This window comes from Chaetodon auriga, chromosome 11 (assembly GCF_051107435.1).
Source record: "Chaetodon auriga isolate fChaAug3 chromosome 11, fChaAug3.hap1, whole genome shotgun sequence".
Classification (NCBI taxonomy): Eukaryota; Metazoa; Chordata; class Actinopteri; order Chaetodontiformes; family Chaetodontidae; genus Chaetodon; species Chaetodon auriga.
The window spans coordinates 26,311,120-26,331,479 of NC_135084.1; the positions used below are offsets into that span (position 1 = coordinate 26,311,120).

The 20,360-nt window shown below is 44.3% G+C and overlaps 2 protein-coding genes across 3 annotated transcripts; one reads left to right on the plus strand and one right to left on the minus strand.

Moving 5' to 3' along the window:
* Positions 1-2,370: 2,370 nt before the first annotated feature.
* LOC143327868 (coiled-coil domain-containing protein 172-like) lies at positions 2,371-11,571 on the plus strand. The gene is made up of 8 exons (XM_076742458.1): positions 2,371-2,449; positions 2,753-2,838; positions 4,626-4,742; positions 5,398-5,563; positions 6,652-6,753; positions 7,416-7,518; positions 11,214-11,301; positions 11,536-11,571. The coding sequence occupies exons 1-8, from the start codon at positions 2,371-2,373 to the stop codon at positions 11,569-11,571; spliced, it is 777 nt and encodes a 258-aa protein (XP_076598573.1).
* A 2,226-nt stretch (positions 11,572-13,797) lies between these two features.
* Positions 13,798-15,721, minus strand: LOC143328603 (uncharacterized). 2 transcript variants are annotated; one of them, XM_076743819.1, is made up of 6 exons: positions 15,679-15,721; positions 15,457-15,548; positions 15,201-15,309; positions 14,388-14,500; positions 14,190-14,304; positions 13,798-14,024 (listed from the first exon to the last, which is right to left on the minus strand). In XM_076743819.1, the coding sequence occupies exons 1-6, from the start codon at positions 15,719-15,721 to the stop codon at positions 13,828-13,830; spliced, it is 669 nt and encodes a 222-aa protein (XP_076599934.1). In that variant the 3' UTR covers positions 13,798-13,827. The 2 variants fall into 2 exon arrangements, with proteins under 2 accessions (XP_076599934.1, XP_076599933.1); XM_076743818.1 differs by having other exon boundaries at positions 15,457-15,696.
* Positions 15,722-20,360: the final 4,639 nt, after the last annotated feature.

Consider the following 20,360-nt stretch of genomic DNA (forward strand, 5'->3'; position numbering starts at 1 on the left):
GGAGCCCCACTGCTGTGTGGCGCATTCAGCAGGAGGAGAGTGCCAGCGTCCCCCTCGCACCAAACTACTGTAACCTTATCATAAATTCACAAAGCTGGGCCTTCCTATCACCGCACACTCACCCCCTTATTATGAAATATTACAATAGCAGCACAGAAAATGCGCAATAAGCTTTAAACTCGTTTAACTGACCAATGAGCACAACAGCACAGAGATGATCATCCTGAAAGGTTACCGTCACTGCTGAGAAGCAGTTCAAATCTCTTTAGGGTTATTTAGGTCTTTTTATGGTGTTTAGTTTTAATAAACTTTGCAGCTCACGTAAACTGAAAAGTTAAAAAAGGACAGGAAATAGTAATAATCACATCCCCAGCCCACCAAAATGCACATAGACTGCGCTCATCACCACACAGGGCATGTGGTTGCATTTAAAATGCTATGTGATAAAAACAGCTCTATCAGCTGATGAGGTGTGTGGACTGCTTTTACATCCGTGCTGACAGGCACAGTGCATTTTCACATGATTAACAGAGCCACGTGTGGAGCAGCTCGTATGGCCCTTCTAACCTGGAGTGCCACTCGACGACAAAATGAATGGACATCACCTATCCGTGATATTTCCAGCATGCGTGTGGCTCCTCCCAGTCTGCTATAATGCTAATCCCATTTGCAAATGACAAAAAAAGTGTTATGCAACAGTAGCTGACAACTGTGAAGACAGTGGGCTGTTGGGTGTTTGATGACACCCGTCAGGGGCTGTAACATAAAATACAGCCTCTAGGAAATGTGGTTGTGGTGCTCGACAGCGCTGAGCTGAGGGAAGCCTGGCCTCGGTCCACACACAGGAGGTGGACACTGTGTGACTGTCGCCATCTGTTGGTGGTTTTACTGTAAGGGTCACTGTTTACAGTAAACAGAAACGTTCGTGATGCTTTCAAACAATACTGCACGTTTCACACTCGATTCTACATTGAGATTAAAAGAAAATAGGTGCATCACATCTTAAACACTTGGATCAATGTACAGTCAAATGACTGGAAATCTAACAAGCAGAGCATGATTATCATAACAGGGATGGCCTGTAACTCTTCCTATAGCTCATTGATTGCCTATAAGGTCTATTCAGAGGCTAATCCACTTGGCTAAATACATGGGACCAGACTATGTCAATGACCCTCTCTCTGCATTAAAGACAGGGAGCAATCAATCAAGGAAGCTACAGTAAATCAACACACACACACACACACACACACACACACACTGAGAGAGAGGTTCATTCAGAGACGGGATGAAATAGCTTATTTGAGCGTCAGTGAATAATCCCTCACTGAAAGGGAAGGCGTGATTAGGCTGGTATGATGAATCAATCCTGCAAGGCACAGTCACTTTTCAAAATGACTTTCAATTCCGTTAAATAGATATGCTGCAGGCCAATGTCCACAGCTTTTTAACAGAGGACAGGACTGGAAAAGAGACAGAAAATGGGTACAAATGGGCGACAGGCTCAGGCTACTATCTGGGCTAATTGTCTGCTTACAATTTGATGACTTCGCTGTTCTACAGTCTCCAAAGGGAGCCCTGCCAGTCGGAGGGAGGCTCAGTCTGGTGATTTATGAAAAGCCTCAATCAATATGTGATATTAATTTTGCAAATGAATGTCAGAATGATGTAGTCCTCGGGTCATTTAACGTTTCACGCTGTAATGTGCTTCATGGCACCGGATCAGAAGCGTCTCTCTGTCGCAGTGCCGAAATGGAGAAAGTCGGGAATTGTTTGCCAAATAAGTCTCTGAGGATGACTGCGGAGAAAGATGGCGGTGCCACCGATCAACACCGGGCTGAGCAGTGACAGTGAACAGTGTTCACTGAACACAGTCGGTCAGCATGGTGCTACATGATCAACAGCAGATACAGGACAGGGACAGGGACGGTGGCAAACGTTATGTTCATAACGTAAATAAAAGATTTGTGTCCAGAGGAGTTGAGCTAGCTAGCCACAGACAGGATTTTAGCTAGCTGAGGCGCGAAGCCGTCATTTTTCTTCCGTTTTCGGTCGGTCATTGCTTCCTGTTTCTATAAACTGCGCCTGTTTGACACTCTCAAAATGATAAAGCTACTAAATAAAACATTATGGACCATCTTTATCAGCAATATTAGCCTTATTTGCAGCGTATACAAGCAAACTGACCAGTGTCGAGTCTGTCGACGGCATGCAGGGCGGAGCCTGGCGGTCATTCCTCTGAGCTGCGTCATAGGCGGGGCTGGCTTACTGAGTAACGTGGCTGACCGGGAGCAGCTAGCTAGCTGTTACCCGCTGTGTTATCTATTCCTTCGACTCTGGTTTATTTATTCAACCAGGTATATACTCAAAATGAGTTTAGAGACACTCTTTAAACAAATCCTTATGTCTGAGCAACAATTAGCTGAACAAACACAAAAATTTAAAGAAGGTAAGTCATGTTTGCTTGCCTGCTGAAATTTCAGCTAGCAAGATAAGCTATAGCTATCAGCAACCTGACGTTGGAAGGTTATCTATAACGCTAACTAGCCATGTTAGCACTATAAACAATAAAGGAGAATTGTCCTTATCCACCAACATGGCAGTTTATATTATCTGATTATGTTTTTTTCCTGGTTCAGACCGTCTAAAAATTATTTTTATAAATGTCACTTTCGCTCAAAAGTGCTGCTGCAAAAGCAGACTGGAGTGCATTATTTTTTTTGCATTAGCTAATCAGTTGTCTTTATTTCAGTGAAAGTTGCCATCATCAGATGCAGTGAGAAGATCTTGAGCGCCACTGAAAAGTATGAAAAGACCAACAAGGAACTTGATATAAAGGTGAGGCTGCATTACATTTCCTCTTTATTCCTTGCTAATGTGTGAATTATGAATACATTTTGTGTCTGGAGGAGCAGCTATGAATCAATTGGATGTCTGACACAAAATTGTGCCCAACTGTACGAAACCCTTTTAAGAGACTCTGAAGTTTCTTACAGTCTCATAATTTACTTTTCATTACATTTGAGAGTGTAAATAAGTGGTGAATGTGACTGCTGCCTGTCTGATGGGGGTGGTGAATTATCATAGAGGAGCCTGACATGTGCACAGCCTGGTGCTCATTTACATGGCGGCGTATCGTGTGGTTTGTCTGATGTGTCCTTTTGCTGTTCGGCCAGTGGGACATTTCTGTGAAACAGATTTGTTATTGTTTTTTTGTATTGTAAACGTGTAAAGTTTACTTTGTTGTAAAATGTTAAGAGAGAGATAAAAAAAATAAGAACAGCATACAGTATCAGTGACATTGAAACATGAGGTAAAGAAGTGCATATTGGCATATTGATCAGCTGATCTGCTTTATGATTGAAAACACTTAATCTCTCCCATTCATTTCATCAACAGTGCAAACTGCGAGTGCCACTGTAAAATCAATGGCTATTTTCCACCGGATAACATTAGTGAACCCTTTTAGCATGTGTGAGATATAATGTCAAAGGCAGGCTCGTTGACCTCTCAGAAATATTGCCAACTTCTTCCTGTGTGTAAAAGTGGACATCCAATCAAACGAGCAGATTACTCAGTGTAATTAGAAAGCCTGCTGAATACAACACAGTGTCTTTCTGAGTGATATGTGCCTGAGAGTACACCACACGGGTACTTTTTGACCCTTTCGTATGGCGTATTGAAAATGTTTATGTCATTCAGATATGCAGGGCGTGTTTACCGCTCTTCCAATTTATGAGAGCTGGCTTGAAGGACCAGTGTAGGATGTAGTGGCATCTAGTGGTGAGGTTGCAGATGGCAACCAAATGAATACTCCTTCCCTTTCGTAGCCTGTAGAAGAACTTACTGTGGCCTTAACTTCAGAGCGAAAATGTGTTGAAGCATCCAGAGTCAGTGTTTGGTTGGCCTGTTCTGGATGACTGTAGAAATATGATGGTTCAACATGGCGGGCTCCGTGGAAGAGGACCTGCTCCCTCTGTAGATATGAAGGGCTCATTCTAAGGTAACAACAACTTAATTCTTTCAGGTGATTATGCGATAGTGAAGTCGTACGCAGTGGTTCTTAACGATAAGTACAGTGTTTAGAAAACATGGAAGCTGATTGAGCTTGAGGACAACATACTGTGTCCGTCCACTACCATATAAACTCACTTCCTCTTTGACAGCTCAAATAACAGACTGAAAACTGTACTGAAATTCATGCCAGAGGCCCCTTTGAAAAGCATGCTCTTTGAATTTACCTTCCTACATAATTTGGCAATTGTCTTTCTTTTGGGTTGTATCACATAATCACTCAGGATGAAGACAGAAGAAGAGCTGAAAAAGTGAATTATATATACAGATGCAGTGAAAGGGAAACCTAGACACCAGAGTCTTAAAAGTAGTCAGAGAAAGAGGTAATTTTTGTTGACCATACCCGAGTAAGGGTCAGGAACACGTCTACCTTACGCAGCATTCCGCCCATAATGATTTTGCCAGCTGTCCATACTAAAAATCTGATTTCATCTCATTTCTCCTGATGTGTGCTCACTAATTACCTCTCATGTCACAGTAATGCATGTCCTCCATGCAGAAGTCTGTCAGACTGCGTGTTTTAACTGGCCTCTCGTCTGTTTGTGATCCAGGCTCAGGAGTCGTCTGCGATGATGCTGCAGCGTGACCTGATGAAGAAATGTGAAGACCAGATGTTGAAGCAAATTGAGGAGCTGCTCTGCAAGAAGAGCCACCTCAGGGAACGTCAAGTGGGTTGAAACCTGAATCAATATTTGCATCTAATACCACATTGGTTCTGTGCCTGGTCAGCTTTTATAGTGAAAACTATGTGGATGTGTACAAACTGACTTGCACCCTGTTTGAAATATAATCAGTTAACCGTCAGATCTCAGAGCAGCAGCTTTTATTTTTGTTTTACATCCCAGCTGTTCTGTATTTACTTCATTACAGCGTACAAAGTGGTTCAGACCTATTTTTTAGTGTCCATCATAAACAAATCGTGTGTACAATTAATTTTCTGTCTACCAACTAATAATCAAGCGGCCCACTGAAGTGTGAACAGCTACCACATTTCTTCAAAGGCTGTCAAAGTGTCAAAAAGTATTTTTAGCTGATCCCACGTACACACTGTGGCTGTAAAAGTATGAACAAGGTTCATGGCAACTGTGTATGCTTTGAAGTGAGCACACTGGAGGGAAGTAATACACACACAACTCCCAAATACTGCACAGAAGGAAGGAAGTACTGTAAGTTATTTGGCTAAAACTTCAAGATAAAGAATTATCAAAACTGTATCATTAATATCAGTAGTAGTTGCAGTAGTAGAGGTTGTGGCTGCATCAGAAGCAGCTGTATTGGTCTTATCTCTGCGAGCATTTCCTGTTATCCTTCTTTTCATAGCAGGCCAAGATAAAGAGGGAGTCTAAAGAAGAAGAGGAAAAGTTCCTTGAAGAGATCTTGAGATTCAACAGTGACTTCAGTCTTCGAGGGAACAGAGAGATGGTGTTTGAGAGCCAAACACACGCTGAGATCCTGGAGCTGGAGAGGGAGGTGGAATCATTACACAAAGGTCATAAAAGACGGAGGTTTTGCTGTGCAGACGTGCTCCTGACTGCTCATATCAAAATGTCCTTGGTGGTATATTATAGAGTACAAGTAGAAGAATAAATGGTAGAAAGAAGGTGAATTATAACGATGGTCCCTGATGTGTTGACAGCATGTCGCTGTCAAATAGTTACTGAGCAGATTGTGAGTGTGTGTTCAGATGTTTCCATGACAGTGTGCGAAGTACCTGCTCGATCTGTCCATCCAATCTGCACTTGTCTGTCATACCATGGACCAAAGCACAAAGACAGACCGCACAGACTAACTGATGAAACTCAGCGTGCCTTAACTCTCGTCCTGGATTAAAATACGTTGTTAAGTGTTCTGTGTAAGAGTCCAGGACTCGGTTTGCTTTCTGTCCTCACAAACCAGCCTGCCGAGTTCTAAGTACAAAGCTCCTGAGGTGTAAAGCCCCTCATTTCATGATGGTATTTAAAGTCTGAGCAGCTCACCCTCTAATACACCCGGCCGCCGCAGCACTAATGAGACTCTGCTTGTGAACATACCACCATTCATGTGTGTGGTAAAATAATTAGCAACAAAGGGAACATATCAAAAAGTTTTGACACCATGTGTCTCAGTACAGCAAAGTCGAGTTAGCTGGTAGAATCAGTGTTTGTGGAGGGGAGCAGTGCACAGTGCGAATGTCCTCTCTTTAATTTAATCAGTGTGTTTAACTGACAAATACTATGTCGGGATTATTTGTACAGAAGCTGCAGCGACAGTGTTTATAGAAGACCAATATGTCATGTCTCTTAAAGCCGCTTTTAAGGACAAATTATATTTTGGCGTGGTTTGAACTGTTTTCATTCAAGATCAAGGGCTGTTCTCCTAAAACCGCTGAGAACCAACGTCTTCACATGATGGATCAAATTTAGGCTCAAGGGAAAACCATTTTCTGATGCTTGTACCGTCAAAGGACGTTTCTAAAATGCCAACATCGCAGTAGTAACATTGGAAATTGAAAGTTGTCTTTTGTTCAGCCCTCCTGGTTTCTCCTCAGACATTCCTCCAGCTCTCCTCAGTAGGATTCATCTTTTCTCCTCCAAGCAGAGATGGAGCTGCTGAGCTGTGGGAGCAGTCACATGAGCTCCCTGCAGGAGGCGCAGAGGGCGCTCCACCTCCAACTGCAAGGCCTGAGAAACATCCACAAAGGTGAACACCAGAGGTTCACTGTGACTGACTGCTGCAGTTATTTCTGCAACACTCTCAACAGACACTGTATTTTTAACATCTTGTGTTTGACACAACTGAAAGCTAAAGAAAGGCATCTTGAACTTTAACTGCAGCAGAGTCAGCAAATCTTACAGTATCTTCACACCAGATGTGTGTTTGTTTCTGGCTTCATGACCAGGTTTTTTTTTTTTTTGTTTTCCATATGTGGACTGTACTCAGGTAACAGTATTCTCAGGTGGAAGCTGTACAGTTCACAGGTTTAGACGTGTTCGGAACAAAAATAGAACTGCAACACAGACAAAGCAGAGGACGATGTTGTTGTGGATGTGCTGCCACAGGTGCTGATCTGAGGATGAAAAACTGTCCAGGAAGTCCAGTTTGAACAATAGATCCGTGAGTTTAAAGACGTATCAGAGACTTAAACACCGTGTTTGTAATGCTGTCAATCAGGCTTTGACCTTTGGACTGGGAGAGGTCAGGTTAGTACACACATGGTGGTCATGGGTGCACTGTATTATCCAAACCTTGTCCCATTGTCTCCACCTCCACCTCAGCGAATGCCTTTACACTGCACCTGCAGCGTGTGTCTGTCTCGTTTGAGGAAACGCCTTTAGTGTTTAATTTATTGCTTTGGACCGCAGACCTGGAGCAGCAGGTGAAGGAGGCGCAGGCCGTGACAGAATCTCTGCGAGTGGAGAGCCGGCTTGTCAGTCAGAAGCCTCTCACTGACAGCACCTGTCTCAGGTGAGTCAAGTCAACCGTCTGGATGCTGAGGGAGCTTTATGTATGTGGACACACAGACACAACAGACAGTAGCTGACTTACAGCTTGTAATTACGTTATGTCAGAGTATAATCCCTATGAGGCAGAAGAGAGTAAACAGCAAATGCTGCTGGGAAATACATGCAGATAAAACAAAACGTTGCTGTAAGAAGCTGCCTGATGTTTTAAACATCCTTTCTGAGCAGCTGTCGTGTATTTACTTACAAAGTGCAGTCACTGTCTGCTCCTCAGCAGGGCTCTGCTTTTCTACTGTGTACCAGATAAAACTTCATCTCAGCAGTGGCACTAATAGCCGCAGCTTCTCGTGTGACGCTAAATGCACTTAGAAAGGGACAAGAAGAGAATCACATTGTTAACACCACAGTACAACGCAGCATTCTTCAGGCCAATTAGAGAGACGGTGTTATTTCCAAAGAGCAGAGCAGGATCACACTGTGAGAAGTGCTGAATGGACCAGTCTGCCCAGCCGCCGTCTGTGTCTCTCTCTGTTATGCTGCTGGCTGGAGTCCAAGGCTGGAAGTGTAAATAACAGAGCATTAAGACCATTTGGCTTAATTAAGGCTTTGATCTGCAGTGTATTTCATTCAGTCAACAAGTTGAAAAAAGAAACTGAGGCTAATGTGATTGATGCAGCGAGTTGGAGGGCGAGAGTGAAGCGTTTACACTGAGTGCTTATGCAGCGACTTACCGACATCATACAGTTTGGTTTAAGTGGAATCAAACATCAGGTTTGAAGTGGACCAATCAAACTTTTAACCATGTCTTTAAACGAGTCGAGATATGTGCAGTGTTTACTAGTATACATGCAGTACAGGTTAAGAAGTATAAACTAAAAACAAGCCTTAAAGCCTTAAAAACAAGCAGCAGAACTGAGCCTTCATGGATGAACACTCACGTTCTTCATCGCCTCAGATTCATGCACTTAGACACAGAACAATGGATGCAGATGGACATGTTTGAAGACATCTCAGACGAGTGTGCGCTCATCACGGCAGAATATGAAGTGAGGACCTCGTCTATTGAAACGTGGCTGGTGGGAGAGCGCAGGTCCACCGAGTTTCTGCACAAAGAGGCTTCCTTTATTTAATTAACGGCTGGAGATCAATAGTGTTCCAGGAAGGAAGGGTCATGGTTATTGCTGATGCTACTGCTTTGGATAATGTCTTCTTTACAGTGCCATGGATGTAAGTGATTAACGAATCCCATCCACATGATTTCAATTTTTAAATCTAATTTTCAACTATTTATTTATTGTAACTCACACAAAATGCATTTTATTCAGTATTTGATTGAAAGCGTTCTCATATGCCTGTTATTAGGCACAAAGCAGGCTCCTGTCATAATACCTGCTTTTATTTTCTCTGTCCTTTGCTCCCTCTCCGTGTTCTGCTCGTGGCCTTTTCCGAGCCCCCTCCCTCGCCCAGCGTTGCCTTAAATCATGCATGTGGGTAGCATGTCCTGTTCATCCATCAGCCCCATTAAACATACTCGGTCCTTCATTACCCGCGGCCTTATTAGCCTCAGGAAGTGCTGAGGATGTGGCTTTGGACCAGAGGCCTCCTCTCACTCATTCTTATGATCATCCATTCTGAACTGAAACCATCAATCCCGTCTTCATCCACCGCAGCGTCTCTTTAAAACGCATATTTAACTCTCCGCTCATTGATTGTTGGAAATTGAATGCATGTCAATTTGAATCAGTGCTACAGTCGTTTAAAAACTGTTCAGTGTGCAAAACAGGCCGGCTGCTGCAGATCGCTCACTGTCGCAGAGGAAAGGTACCTGAAATACTCAGTCAGTGTCCTTGGGATTGATGGTTTGGGAGTTCTGTGTGTGTTTTGATGTGCAGCATCTTCTCCGTTGATATATTACTGCTGTATTATTTGTGAAGGCTCATTTGAAGATGTCATTGCATCGCAGAAATCCAATATTAAACAGCAGAAATCACCGATATCTCAAATGCCACCCTGAGTGTCTTCCTGTTTGAAACATCATCCGGCTGTTTGCAAAACGGCGTGTTGGCCTTAAAAATGTCATTTGTAAGTTCCACAAAGAAGAAACTTTAAAACACTGCTGCTGCTTTTCACGCTTTGACAATGCAATTTTAGCTCAGTGGTTTTATTGTTTCATTAACTTCCAATAAAAGAAAGATGGAGGTAGCCCGTCTCAGATTCACGTGGAGCTGAGTACAGAACCTTCACACACCTGCAACAACAGTCGTATCACAGCCAGGGCGTCACGCTCCGAGTGAGCCGACAATTCATGTGTGTTATGAAACCACAGAGTGAAATATTGGCTTTGTTTGAGAAACCGTGTGCTCGTCTGAAGCAGAGGAAACTGACGGTTTCGTCTCTAACAGAGCGTCCGCTGTCTGTTTGCTGTGACGTTCAGCCCATCCTGCCTTCTTTTCGTGGCGTTATCTGATGAGCTGTAGGTCATTTCCTTGGTGGTTCTATTTAAAATGCGTTATCATTATTAGACTCTGAAGGCGAGGTCGTTCCAGAGCTACTGACTGAACTTCCTGTGTCAGTCTGCAGGAGTCACAGTCAGTGTGAGCACGTGTTCATTTCAGATTATTACAGGTGTATCAGCAGCGTTGACACTGCAGTTAACCTGATTGTAACGCTCATGTTTCAGTGGATTTTGGATGAGAATTGAAATGCACTGCACAGTAAACCCTGATTATTGAAGCCGTCTGTTCAACACACATCTCGTCTTGTACCCAAAGTGTTGTCTCGGTTGGTGCGTCCTCCTCTTCCATCAGACCCTCCTCATCTTACCTGAAGTCTAACCTCAGCTGTCCTTTTCAGATTTGCTCCAGTTGGATGATTTCAGTCTGACAGATGTTTCTAGACTTGATTTATTGCTGTCAGTTCACTCTGTGCTGTGTGAGTGATTTGTCCCTTGGGGCCTTCTGTACACCTCCACCCATGTGCAGAACGCCCATAGGGACGGTGTAACGTGGACCTGAGGACACTGCAGGTGACTCAGCTGATTATTACTGTTAATGCTGCTCTGCCTTTTCCTCTTTAGCTGTTGATTCAGAGACTGATGGAGCAGCATGACTCCTCAGACTGTCCGGTTACTTTTGTCAGGTGTTATCAGGCGCTGCAGTCGCCTCAGTCTGGTCTCTTCAGTCCGCAGTGGTGCCACAGAGGTTACATAATGATGTGAGGGATGGAGAGCAGCATGTGTAAAGAACATCACCAAGTCTCTCTTCCTGTTGGCTTTTAGCTTCAAACACATCATTCTGATATGAACTCACCTGTCAGCTGGCTGCTAAACGCTGCCTGCTGTCTGCCAACGTCAAAACTAGACACATCGGGTTAAACTATGACTTTAATCCAGTAATGAACTGGTTTTGTGCATGTAAACATACTGAAACTGGTGTTACATACTTCCAACACATCAAAGCAGTCATCAGCGTTCTTCATCACCGTGAGCGTGAATGTGGGAACAGGTTTTAGTTTCATGTAGTTCATTTGGTTTGTTTCTCAGTGATAAAACACAGCAAAGTAACACCAAGAACAGAGACTCAAAGCAAAGCATGAGGAGATTTAAGCTCAGTGTAAAGGACCAAAGAGGCTGAAGCTGCTTTCATATCTTCTTTCCTGCCTCTCTTTCAGTCACTGACATGGGTTTCATTTGTTTACCAGGCTGAGGAAGGAGCTGGAGATGCATAAAGAAGGAGAGCTTGAGCTTCTGAGGGAGGCGCTCCGCTCGGAAATACACTTCCTCAAGTCGGTAAGTTGTGTTCTGAACAAGACTAGTAAAACTATTTCAGACAGAGTTATTCATATCCTACACAGAATTGTCTGCCTGTCACACAGGGCAGAAGAATAATACCTTTGAAATACAGCTGAGGTGAAGCACGCTGCTCTTCATTTTCAGATTTTGTCCTGGGAAAATGAAGCTCAAAACTCTTTTATAGTCATCCTCTTTGTCGGCCTTCATTCATTCTTTATTCTCTGTTTGCAGAAGCTGGACAGCAGCCAGGAAAGTGAGCAGCATTAAATTTGGCACGACGATGACACTGGAAGGTTTCAGGAAGGTTTCTCTGGTTCATCTGGTAGAAAAACACACGTGCTGATGAATAGAATAGAGACGGAAAGAGAAGAAAGACGACAGGAAGGAACAAATGAAGTGAGATTATAAACTGTGCTCTTTAGTGTTTGCTTCAAAAGTCTCATGAAAAGAGTAAATTCCATCCAGAGTCAGTGCACAGCCTGTCTTTGAAACCTGTTTGTGTGAAGAGCTGCAGCAAAACACTGAGATTCATTAATAAAGCTGCTAAATGTTCCAAGTCAAATGTTGTTATTTTCCTTTTCTTCTTTCATTCTCAACCCTAAAATACACCGAAGGTCTGTTTCTACCTGCTACAAGCATTTATTTTAAAACAAGACTGACAACAGAATGTGTGTGTGTGTGTGTGTGTGTGTGTGTGTGTGTGTGTATAAATAACAGGCGTTCAAAGGTGAGTTAATGCTGCCCTCTGGTGTCCAAAGAGGGGCACTGCTGGAGTCCTGCGTGCTGAATAAGCATCGTGACCACAGATGTAAAATGAGTTTGTTTTAATAATGCATGATAGCTGAAAGCTAATAACATTTTAATTTCTGGTCATTTACATTTTTTATGTGGTTGATTAATTTTATTGAATCACTGAAATTGTTTTTTGCACAATTAATTTGAAAAATTAATGCAATTAAAAACAAGCAACCACTCACTGGTTTCTGCTGCCGAAGAGGCAAATGAACACCACATGACCTGAAGCTTGAGGACTCCAAACGCAGACTCAAACCGTGTATTAGTACACTGCTGTGTCTGCTGTTCTGAAGGCTTTCAGCTGCAGTTTGGATTCAGTTCATCCCAAACGTGTGGGACTGCGGTCAGGGCTCTGCGCAGGGCCGCCCAGTTCTTCTTCACCAAACTGGAAAAACTGCTTCTCCATGGAGCTGACGTGTTACGATAAACAGGAGAGGGCCTTCCCTGCACCGCTGTTCCAGCGAATGATGAGAAACAGCCCCAAACCCAAGGTTTGTGATTCACATGATGGAGGTGGAGGTGAACGCTCGGGCACATGCAGCACTCACATTTATTCACCAGCAGGAAACATGACAGGAGATATTTTAACTTAGTTTTTTGTTTGCTTGTTGCTCTCTGATGGGAGATGTGTGACATTACAGTTGGCCGCTGCTTATCCCTCCGTCCACAGGCAGCTATTTCCATAATTAATGATGAGACAGTGTGTCAGCCTCCAGCAGAGGGTCGTCCTGTGGGTCATTTTCTCTCTGATTAGAGGGACTCCTAATAGAATGATGTGTAATGTCAATGGCTACCTAATGAGAACCTGCAATCTTGTTTTGACTCTTTAACCTTGACCCCTGCGAGTGACGTCTGGATATGTCAGCGGGAACGGAGCAGACAGAAGAGCAGACGAAGCAGTCCATTTGGCAGAGTGCTTAGCCTCGTTTTAGCTGCTGCTGAGGTCCAGGTGTGGCCACCAAGCACATAAATGGTGAGTGACTATTTGTAAATGAAGCCAGAAGGGAAGCAGCATTCAGATGCTTGCAGATGTTTCCAGCCTGTTAACATAAAGGCTGCACAGAAACGCCGAAGCTGAAGTGAATGCAGTCAACTTTAAAGGTGAAATCAATGATTACATCGAGATCAACCTCTTAGGAAACACTTCCTGTAGTCAGCGTCCTAAACGGGCTCCAACACTCCCTTTCCTCTGGCACCACCCTCAGGTCAAACTTCACATTTTTTGCACCACTAGGGGTAAAACCTCTGCTCATCCGACTGACATCAGCTTGGTTTTTTGGTGGAGAGAGTGGGACCACAGCAGCTGTGCCAGTCAGTGACAGTCAAAGGTAGAAAATGCACCGCTGGCTTTATCTGACAGCCTGAACAATGCAAAACTGCACATACTGACATTTAACTGAGGTACACAAATAATAATAAACTTCATTTGAATGGCCCCTCTCATACAGCTCAAAGTGCTTTACAACTGAGAATGGACACAAAAACAAGGATGAAAGATTCATGTGAAATGAGATGGAGGATAAAACCCTCTTGATAATGATGGTAAAAGTAAGACAGAGTGAGGGTGAAAGTAAAAAGACAATGTCTAACGAGATGGAAAACAAAGATGCCAACAAAGGGAAGCGCGGAGGTTCAGGAACACGTTTATTCTCACACTTCATGGTTCACAAAGTCTTTAACTGCTTGCAAAGCCTCACTTCACTCTCGACATGCTCGGTGGATTTCTCCTCACTTGTTTCCACCTCGTGGTCGTCCACACAGGAGACAGGCGTGCTGCGGCTCCCCCTGCAGGCCTTGGTTCTTCAGCTCAGCCTTGAAGTCTTCAATGATGCTGTTCTGCTGTTGGCTGCTGCTCTTGGTTCTTAGGCAGTCCTGATTCTGAGGAAAATATGCCGTCTTTGCTCCTGAAACCTGAATAGATGCTTCTAGAAATGGAAAGAAGGAAAGTTCAACTCTGACATAAAAAAGTGATAAAACCAAACTGCACTGAAGAAATGAGAGTCTTTGTAAATGACTTCCTGCTGTGAACAACCAGCTCAGTTATTTAGAGCAACTCCAGGTTAAATAAAGTTAATAAGACGCAGCCTCACCGTTGCACACAGCCAGCCTGTTGCCTCCAACGTACTGAGTATTCCACCTGAATCCAGTCTGCTCGCTGCATTCCTCATACAGACGACTCCTCCTCATGAAGCCAAAGTCAAAGCCCTGAGACAGAACAACCAGATGACGTCACTCAGCCTGCAGAATTAACCAGACGACATGTTTTTATTGACACAGGTGACACTCACATAGTTGCACAGAGGTTTGCAGTAGCGCTTGTTGGCCACTGTGACGCATGCCAGACCTCCGTTATCAGGAACTTCAGCCTGTGGACATTTCTCTGGCTCAGCTCCTTGGCATTCTGTAAACCAATGATTTAATAGATGAATGTGAAGAAGTCCATTTTGAGTGTGTCTCATTTCAGGTGTCAGCTGCAGCTCCTCTATCACTGACTCTTTTGGATGAAATGTGGACGGGCCTTATTTCAGTCCATTTCCGGCCTCCATGAAAAGCCTCTTCAGCAGTGACTGATGGACTCTTTCAGGTAGCAAGAAATTACAGCACCGATTGAATCTTAATCAGTGATGAAAGCATCTTCAGGTGAAGGTAATTGTCCTACTTTTTGCCAGCAGAGCTCACTTCATTCAGTGTTCACGTCTCAGTTATTATTTAGCTTAATGTCATCAGCTGTGGTCAGCAGCAACCAAACCCTGACTGATTGGAGTCACACTGAATATGGCAGATGTTGTTTTTTATGCCCAGGATCAGAAGTCTCTGCAGTTTCCTGCTGTGTGATTGAAACAGATTTTATTCTTGAGAATAGTGCCTGATTTTATAGCTGAATATGTCACAGTGACGGAGGGGAAGCTGCCTTTGGACACATTCATGTCCAGCAATCAGAAATAACAAGAAATTAAATATAATAATATATAATAATAACATAGAAATATGTAAGAAAAGTCAATTATATCCCAAGGCCAAACCCTTCTTTGTACCACTTCTTCAGCCTCAAGACACACACACACACACACACACACACACACACACACAGGCCCTCCTACCTCTCAGCTGGTGTGTGTGCAGAGCATCAGTCAGATTGGTCATGGAGAGCAGCAGGGCGGCTGTCTGCTGTGAGCTCCACGGCAGGCTCTCGGCGCACTCTACCGCCACCTGTTGGTTCAAGTCACACAGTACAGCTGGTGATAAAGATATGAGAGGCAAACTGCGAATGACAAATGAAAGATCCCACGCTGGGATAATGACACAATGTGTGTGAATTACAGCAGCTTTTCTGGTTGGATGACGTTAATAGTTTACCTTGAGATCAGCTGATAGATGCTCCCACAGCTGATTCTGTGAGCTGCAGTTCTGAAGTAAAGTTTCATCTTGAGCTGCAGAGGAGACCCACGCTGCAAGCAAACACCCCCACGTGCTACATGTAACATTCCACTTCTCATTTCTCCATGAAGCCATCCATCCTCATGCAGTGCACACGCACTCTCTCATGATTTCAGACAAACTTAGAAAACATGAGGTTACCTGCGAGTGAGCAAAGCCAAATCAGCGTTCCCTTCAAAACCATGGCCACTGAATTAGAAGTTTCCGACCCAGAACTGAAGGCAGACGGCTGTGACAGGTGAATTTATTGACTGGGCAAAGTTTACAGAATTGGCCAATATTGTGTTCTGCAGCCAAGAGTCGCTGGATTTCCAATGTTTCACAAACTTTCAAAGCTTCCACTTCTGTGCTATGATGTAACCTGAACTTCAGCTCTGCGGAGGCGGATGTCACAAGGTTCTCACTACAATTTCATTTTTTATTTGTTTGTCCAGATTCTTTGCAAACAAATATTCCCAGGACTGTTCTGTTTCCTCTAATAACACATAACTGTTCAGTCTGTATGTGCCGGCTTTGTACTGAGGGGGGAGCTGGTAGCACACGCTAACTGATGCTATTAGCCTTTGTACTGATCGTCTCCATAGAGCTACGGCACCACTGCTCCTTAGTTGTAGTTGTGAGGCCATTATGGAGCCAAATGTCTGCATGAAACCTACACACACACACACACACACACACACACGCACACACACACACGCACACACAGCAGCCCATCAGACACACTGGGTGAGTCAGTGTCAGTCAGTAAGTTGTACCATGAAGGATGACTGTAAATAATTCACTGTGGATGTTATTCATTATGGATGTGTGACAATCTGGGAGCAAATGAATTATTGAAGCTTTTAGGAAGAGTGATTGTGCTCATTAACACAGAGAAATGGCTTTTTATGTTTGATTTGAGGAACAAAGATTAGTCCTCGGAATGGACCTCGAGAGCTGCCGTCCTCTTCTTACCAACGTCTTCTCTCATGTGCTTCGCTTGCTTGCCTGTTTGTGGAATTCTTGTGATCAAAGAAAAATCTAAATCTCTGTCTTTGTGCATAGATTCAGACGCCGGCTGGCAGAGCTGCTGCTTGTGACAGTGATTTCACTGCAACCTGTGAAAACCTCTGACTTCAAATATGAAAACACGAGGCTGCACGAGGTCCTCAGACACAGCGTGAGTGACTGTAACTGCTCCTTCGTAATGGCGCCGTTCACCTCGTGGCGTTGTCTTCCTGCGGTTCGTTGGGCTCTTTGTCCCTTTGTCCGGGCACGTTGGCGCCCTCTGTGATGGCTCATTGTACACTGTCGTCACAGTTTCCAAATAAAGCTGATCTCAATCCACGGTGGTTAAACTGATTGTTCACCTGTAGGTCTGTTCACATGTCCTGAGGAGTAGAAGTGCTGATGTGGAAAAAGGCTGTGGCTGTTGTGGCTCCAGAGGGAGCTGTCTGATAAAATGCTTCAAGTGAAGCCAGATTTCCTCCACTCAGTCTCAACTCAAAGGTCCATTCACTGCACCTCATGCTCTTCATCAGCAAATGGGATGGCCTAGATATCATCATGTGACCTGAATGTGTTTCCCTGAAGAAGGAAACAGGAAGCACAGGGGGAAGAAGGAAACAGGAAGCACAGGAAACGAAAGCACACTTGTTATTTTCAGGTGATTACACACTAATGAAACATACTTTAGTTTAATTTCCATTTCTGCCAGTAGATTCCTCCTCAAATCCAACATACTGGAGCTTTAAACACCAAACCATCCACCGTGGCCGTTCCACCTCCTGCATAAGCTGTGTGAGGACGGTCTCAGCGCGAAGGCCCTCACTCACGCGTCAGACATAAGTACATTGAACAGCGAGCCGATCCTCCTCAATGCCTGCACACATACTCAGACACAGAGCACTTCAGACACACCCACAGGAGCCTTTGTGACTGTGTGCTATAAAAAGTGATGAATGGCGTGTATGATAGCGACGCGCTCTCCTCTCTGTCTAACCTTTCTCAAATGCCGCTGACATTCTCCCCGCGGCGCTCCTCGTCGAGCTCCCTCGCAGGCTTTGTGCTGAAGTAGCCAGCCGTGGAAAACGGCTACTCCGTTGTCAAATGATTCACATGGTTGAGCCGCGGAAAGCCGAGCAGTCAGAGATAATTGGTATTCAGGAAGACGCCGCGCAACCTGTTTCAAATACTTTCCCTGTTTGGGAGGATCACTGTGCCTCCAGGGAAAGTTTGAGCGCAATCGGTATTAGCTCATTTTAATTACCCCTTTGCTTTTATCACGAGGCTGATTTATTTTCTTAACACACAGAAGCCGCAGCGGTTGCGGATCATTTTAAAGGTGCAGCTCACAGCCCTGTGAGAGATTTTCTAAGATTAACGTGCAAATGCCTTCGGAAGCAAGGGTTTAACACTGAGAGTCAGCTCGGAGCTTGTAAAGATAGAGCCAGACTGATCTCGTCAGTTGAAAAAGGCTTTCCTGTCTAAACAAAAATCAAAGTGAAGGGAGGAGAGACGAGCAGGGAACAGGGCAGCTGAATAGGCCTGTTTGATTCACAGCAGGAGCATCCGAAAAGAAGCTTTCTTCTCCCTGTCTCCCCAAACCTAGCACACTAATTAACAAACTATTATAGCGACAGAGATGTCTGCTGCAGGGGCGAGAACGTTCAGGAAAAGTGTGAATATAATAGCTGACTGACAGCTCCGCTCATTGTTCATCTCCCACTCCTTTCTCCTCTCTCTGCATTGTTTGGCGAACACAAACGAGTCGAATGTCAAAGAGGCAGCACATGCAGGCAAAGTGCAGGAGGAGAGAAGATCTTTAATGGGAGACCATCTTCACGATCCCTGCCGGCTCAGTGGATGCCACCGAGTCAGCCAGCGTGACGGGTTCACGCAGACGTTCAGCAGCCAGTCAGTCAAAGAACACGCAGACCGCTCAACACCTACAGCATCGAGGAGAACATCCACGTACCGAAGCCACAGCACAGAACACACGCACCAGATGGGGGAAACCATTAATCTATCAAATATTTATAAGATGCAAATGTGAATAAAAAATGATAGTGCCGTCCCCGAACACCTGTTTCCCTGCCGGCGTACCGAGCTCCGGTTTCCCACCTGTCTCTCACACACTCGCCCTCTTCCTGAACACGAGCAGGTCTGCTTCCTGCATCCACAGCTTTGTGGAAACCTCTGTCGTGCACTTCGTACTTCTTTCACCTGTCTGCTCTTTACTTTTCTGTCTGTATTCCTGTTTGACAGCCTCTTACTGTCTTTACCTCCCTGCTGCTTGCTTCCTGTCTCTTTGCTTGCCACCTGTTTTCTTAACCGGCTTCCACTAACATCCAAAGGTTAGGACCTAATTTGCTGTCAGTATGCTAATGAGTGCCTGTGCATGCGCTTGTTTACTGATTGCATGTCTGTTTGGCTGTCACCTGATCTCTATGCCAGTGTGACGGGCGCGCCGCTTGAGTTTCCTTCTGTTCCACTCCAGTTTTCTACAAATTGTGTTCGTATGCATCAGTGATTTGTGGTCATTTACAGCATTAGGCTGCACTGAACTGACAGGACTGATATTGTCACAGCATCATTAAATTCTACAGCACCATGAGCTACAGTCTCCAAAATGACCATAAAGGTGAATCAACAAAATTCAGAAAAAGAAGTCTGTATCTAACCATGACTTTATTTTCCTCACCTTAACCACGAACTTTGGCTTAACTGAAACACACCTGAAATGTGGGAGGCTGTGCACAGACAACGCAGTTGTTTTGGAGCCGGTCTGAACTCATGTCATGATTGTTCTGAGCATCTTCACAGACGTGTGTTGATCATGTGGAGATACTGTAGGAATAACTCACTGAAAGACTGCCAGTGAACATTTTATTCAGCAGAAAAATGGTCGGTTGCTGGTCCGGCCTTGTGGTTTCCTCCTGGGTGTTAACATGTCATGCTGGCACTGTGCAGGGGATTTGAAGCAGGAGCTCATACAACATAAAAGACAGCCTGCTTTGGAGAGATCTGTGTAATGGGGATACGCACTGTAGCTTCACGACAGAAGGGCGCACAGAAAGAGCAAGAGTTCATTGTTTGTGTCTTTAAAGGGTTAGAACTGCTGCCAAAAGTTGACAGCAGGCCAAAAACCTGGTGCCAGCTTCTTTTCCCCCTTTACTTCAAGAACAAAAGCACCAAAAAGCACCAGCAGGGCAGCTTTGAAATGCAGCGAGAGCAGCAATCGATACGTGTTTAATGAAGATCACAGGACTTCCACTTTAATAATTTGTTTTGAAAGGAAAAGTTGGCATCAAAATGCCCTTGACTCATACGTGCTGGTGATTTTATTCTTTGTTGGATACACAGACTAACTTTTAGAGACTAGCAGCCACATTCATACTCTTACAAGCATCAGCAAAGGCTGGAAGAAGCACTCATTCATGATGATATTCATAGTAATTTGTTTTTTGCTGTCCTGGTTGGAAATAATTTGTTAGAAATAATAAATTTGTACGATGCATGCTGTTGATAACAAGTTCAATTATGTAAAAACACACCAAAGCACAGAGAGACAGAGAATATCTGGCAGTTTAAGAAGCTTCAGAGCTTTTCAGCCCCTGAAAAGCCTTTTCAGGTTTCTGCTGAGGCTTCTTGTCAGCTGGATTTCACATGACTTCTTCTGGACGTTGATGACGAGCGCGGGCCGGTCGAGCTGCGTCCTGCTGGGGATGTTTGGCACTGCCTGCTGGAGTGCTTCCAGTGTGGTCTGCAGGAGCTCAACCACAAATTCAAGCAGCAGGGAAATGACCCATAAATTAAATGTCAAGTTCAGCCATTTTTATTAT

What these genes read in the sequence shown, in the direction of transcription:
- LOC143327868 (XM_076742458.1), top strand. Translation starts at nt 2,371, where the DNA reads ATGAGTTTAGAGACACTCTTTAAACAAATCCTTATGTCTGAGCAACAA. An exon ending in AACACAAAAATTTAAAGAAG is followed by an intron (nt 2,450 to 2,752) that starts GTAAGTCATGTT and finishes TCTTTATTTCAG; the next exon opens with TGAAAGTTGCCATCATCAGA. An exon ending in GCCACCTCAGGGAACGTCAA is followed by an intron (nt 4,743 to 5,397) that starts GTGGGTTGAAAC and finishes TTTTCATAGCAG; the next exon opens with GCCAAGATAAAGAGGGAGTC.
- LOC143328603 (XM_076743818.1), bottom strand. Translation starts at nt 15,612, where the DNA reads ATGGCTTCATGGAGAAATGAGAAGTGGAATGTTACATGTAGCACGTGG. An exon ending in GCAAACCTCTGTGCAACTAT is followed by an intron (nt 14,305 to 14,387) that starts GTGAGTGTCACC and finishes GTTCTGTCTCAG; the next exon opens with GGCTTTGACTTTGGCTTCAT. An exon ending in CAGGCTGGCTGTGTGCAACG is followed by an intron (nt 14,025 to 14,189) that starts GTGAGGCTGCGT and finishes TTCCATTTCTAG; the next exon opens with AAGCATCTATTCAGGTTTCA.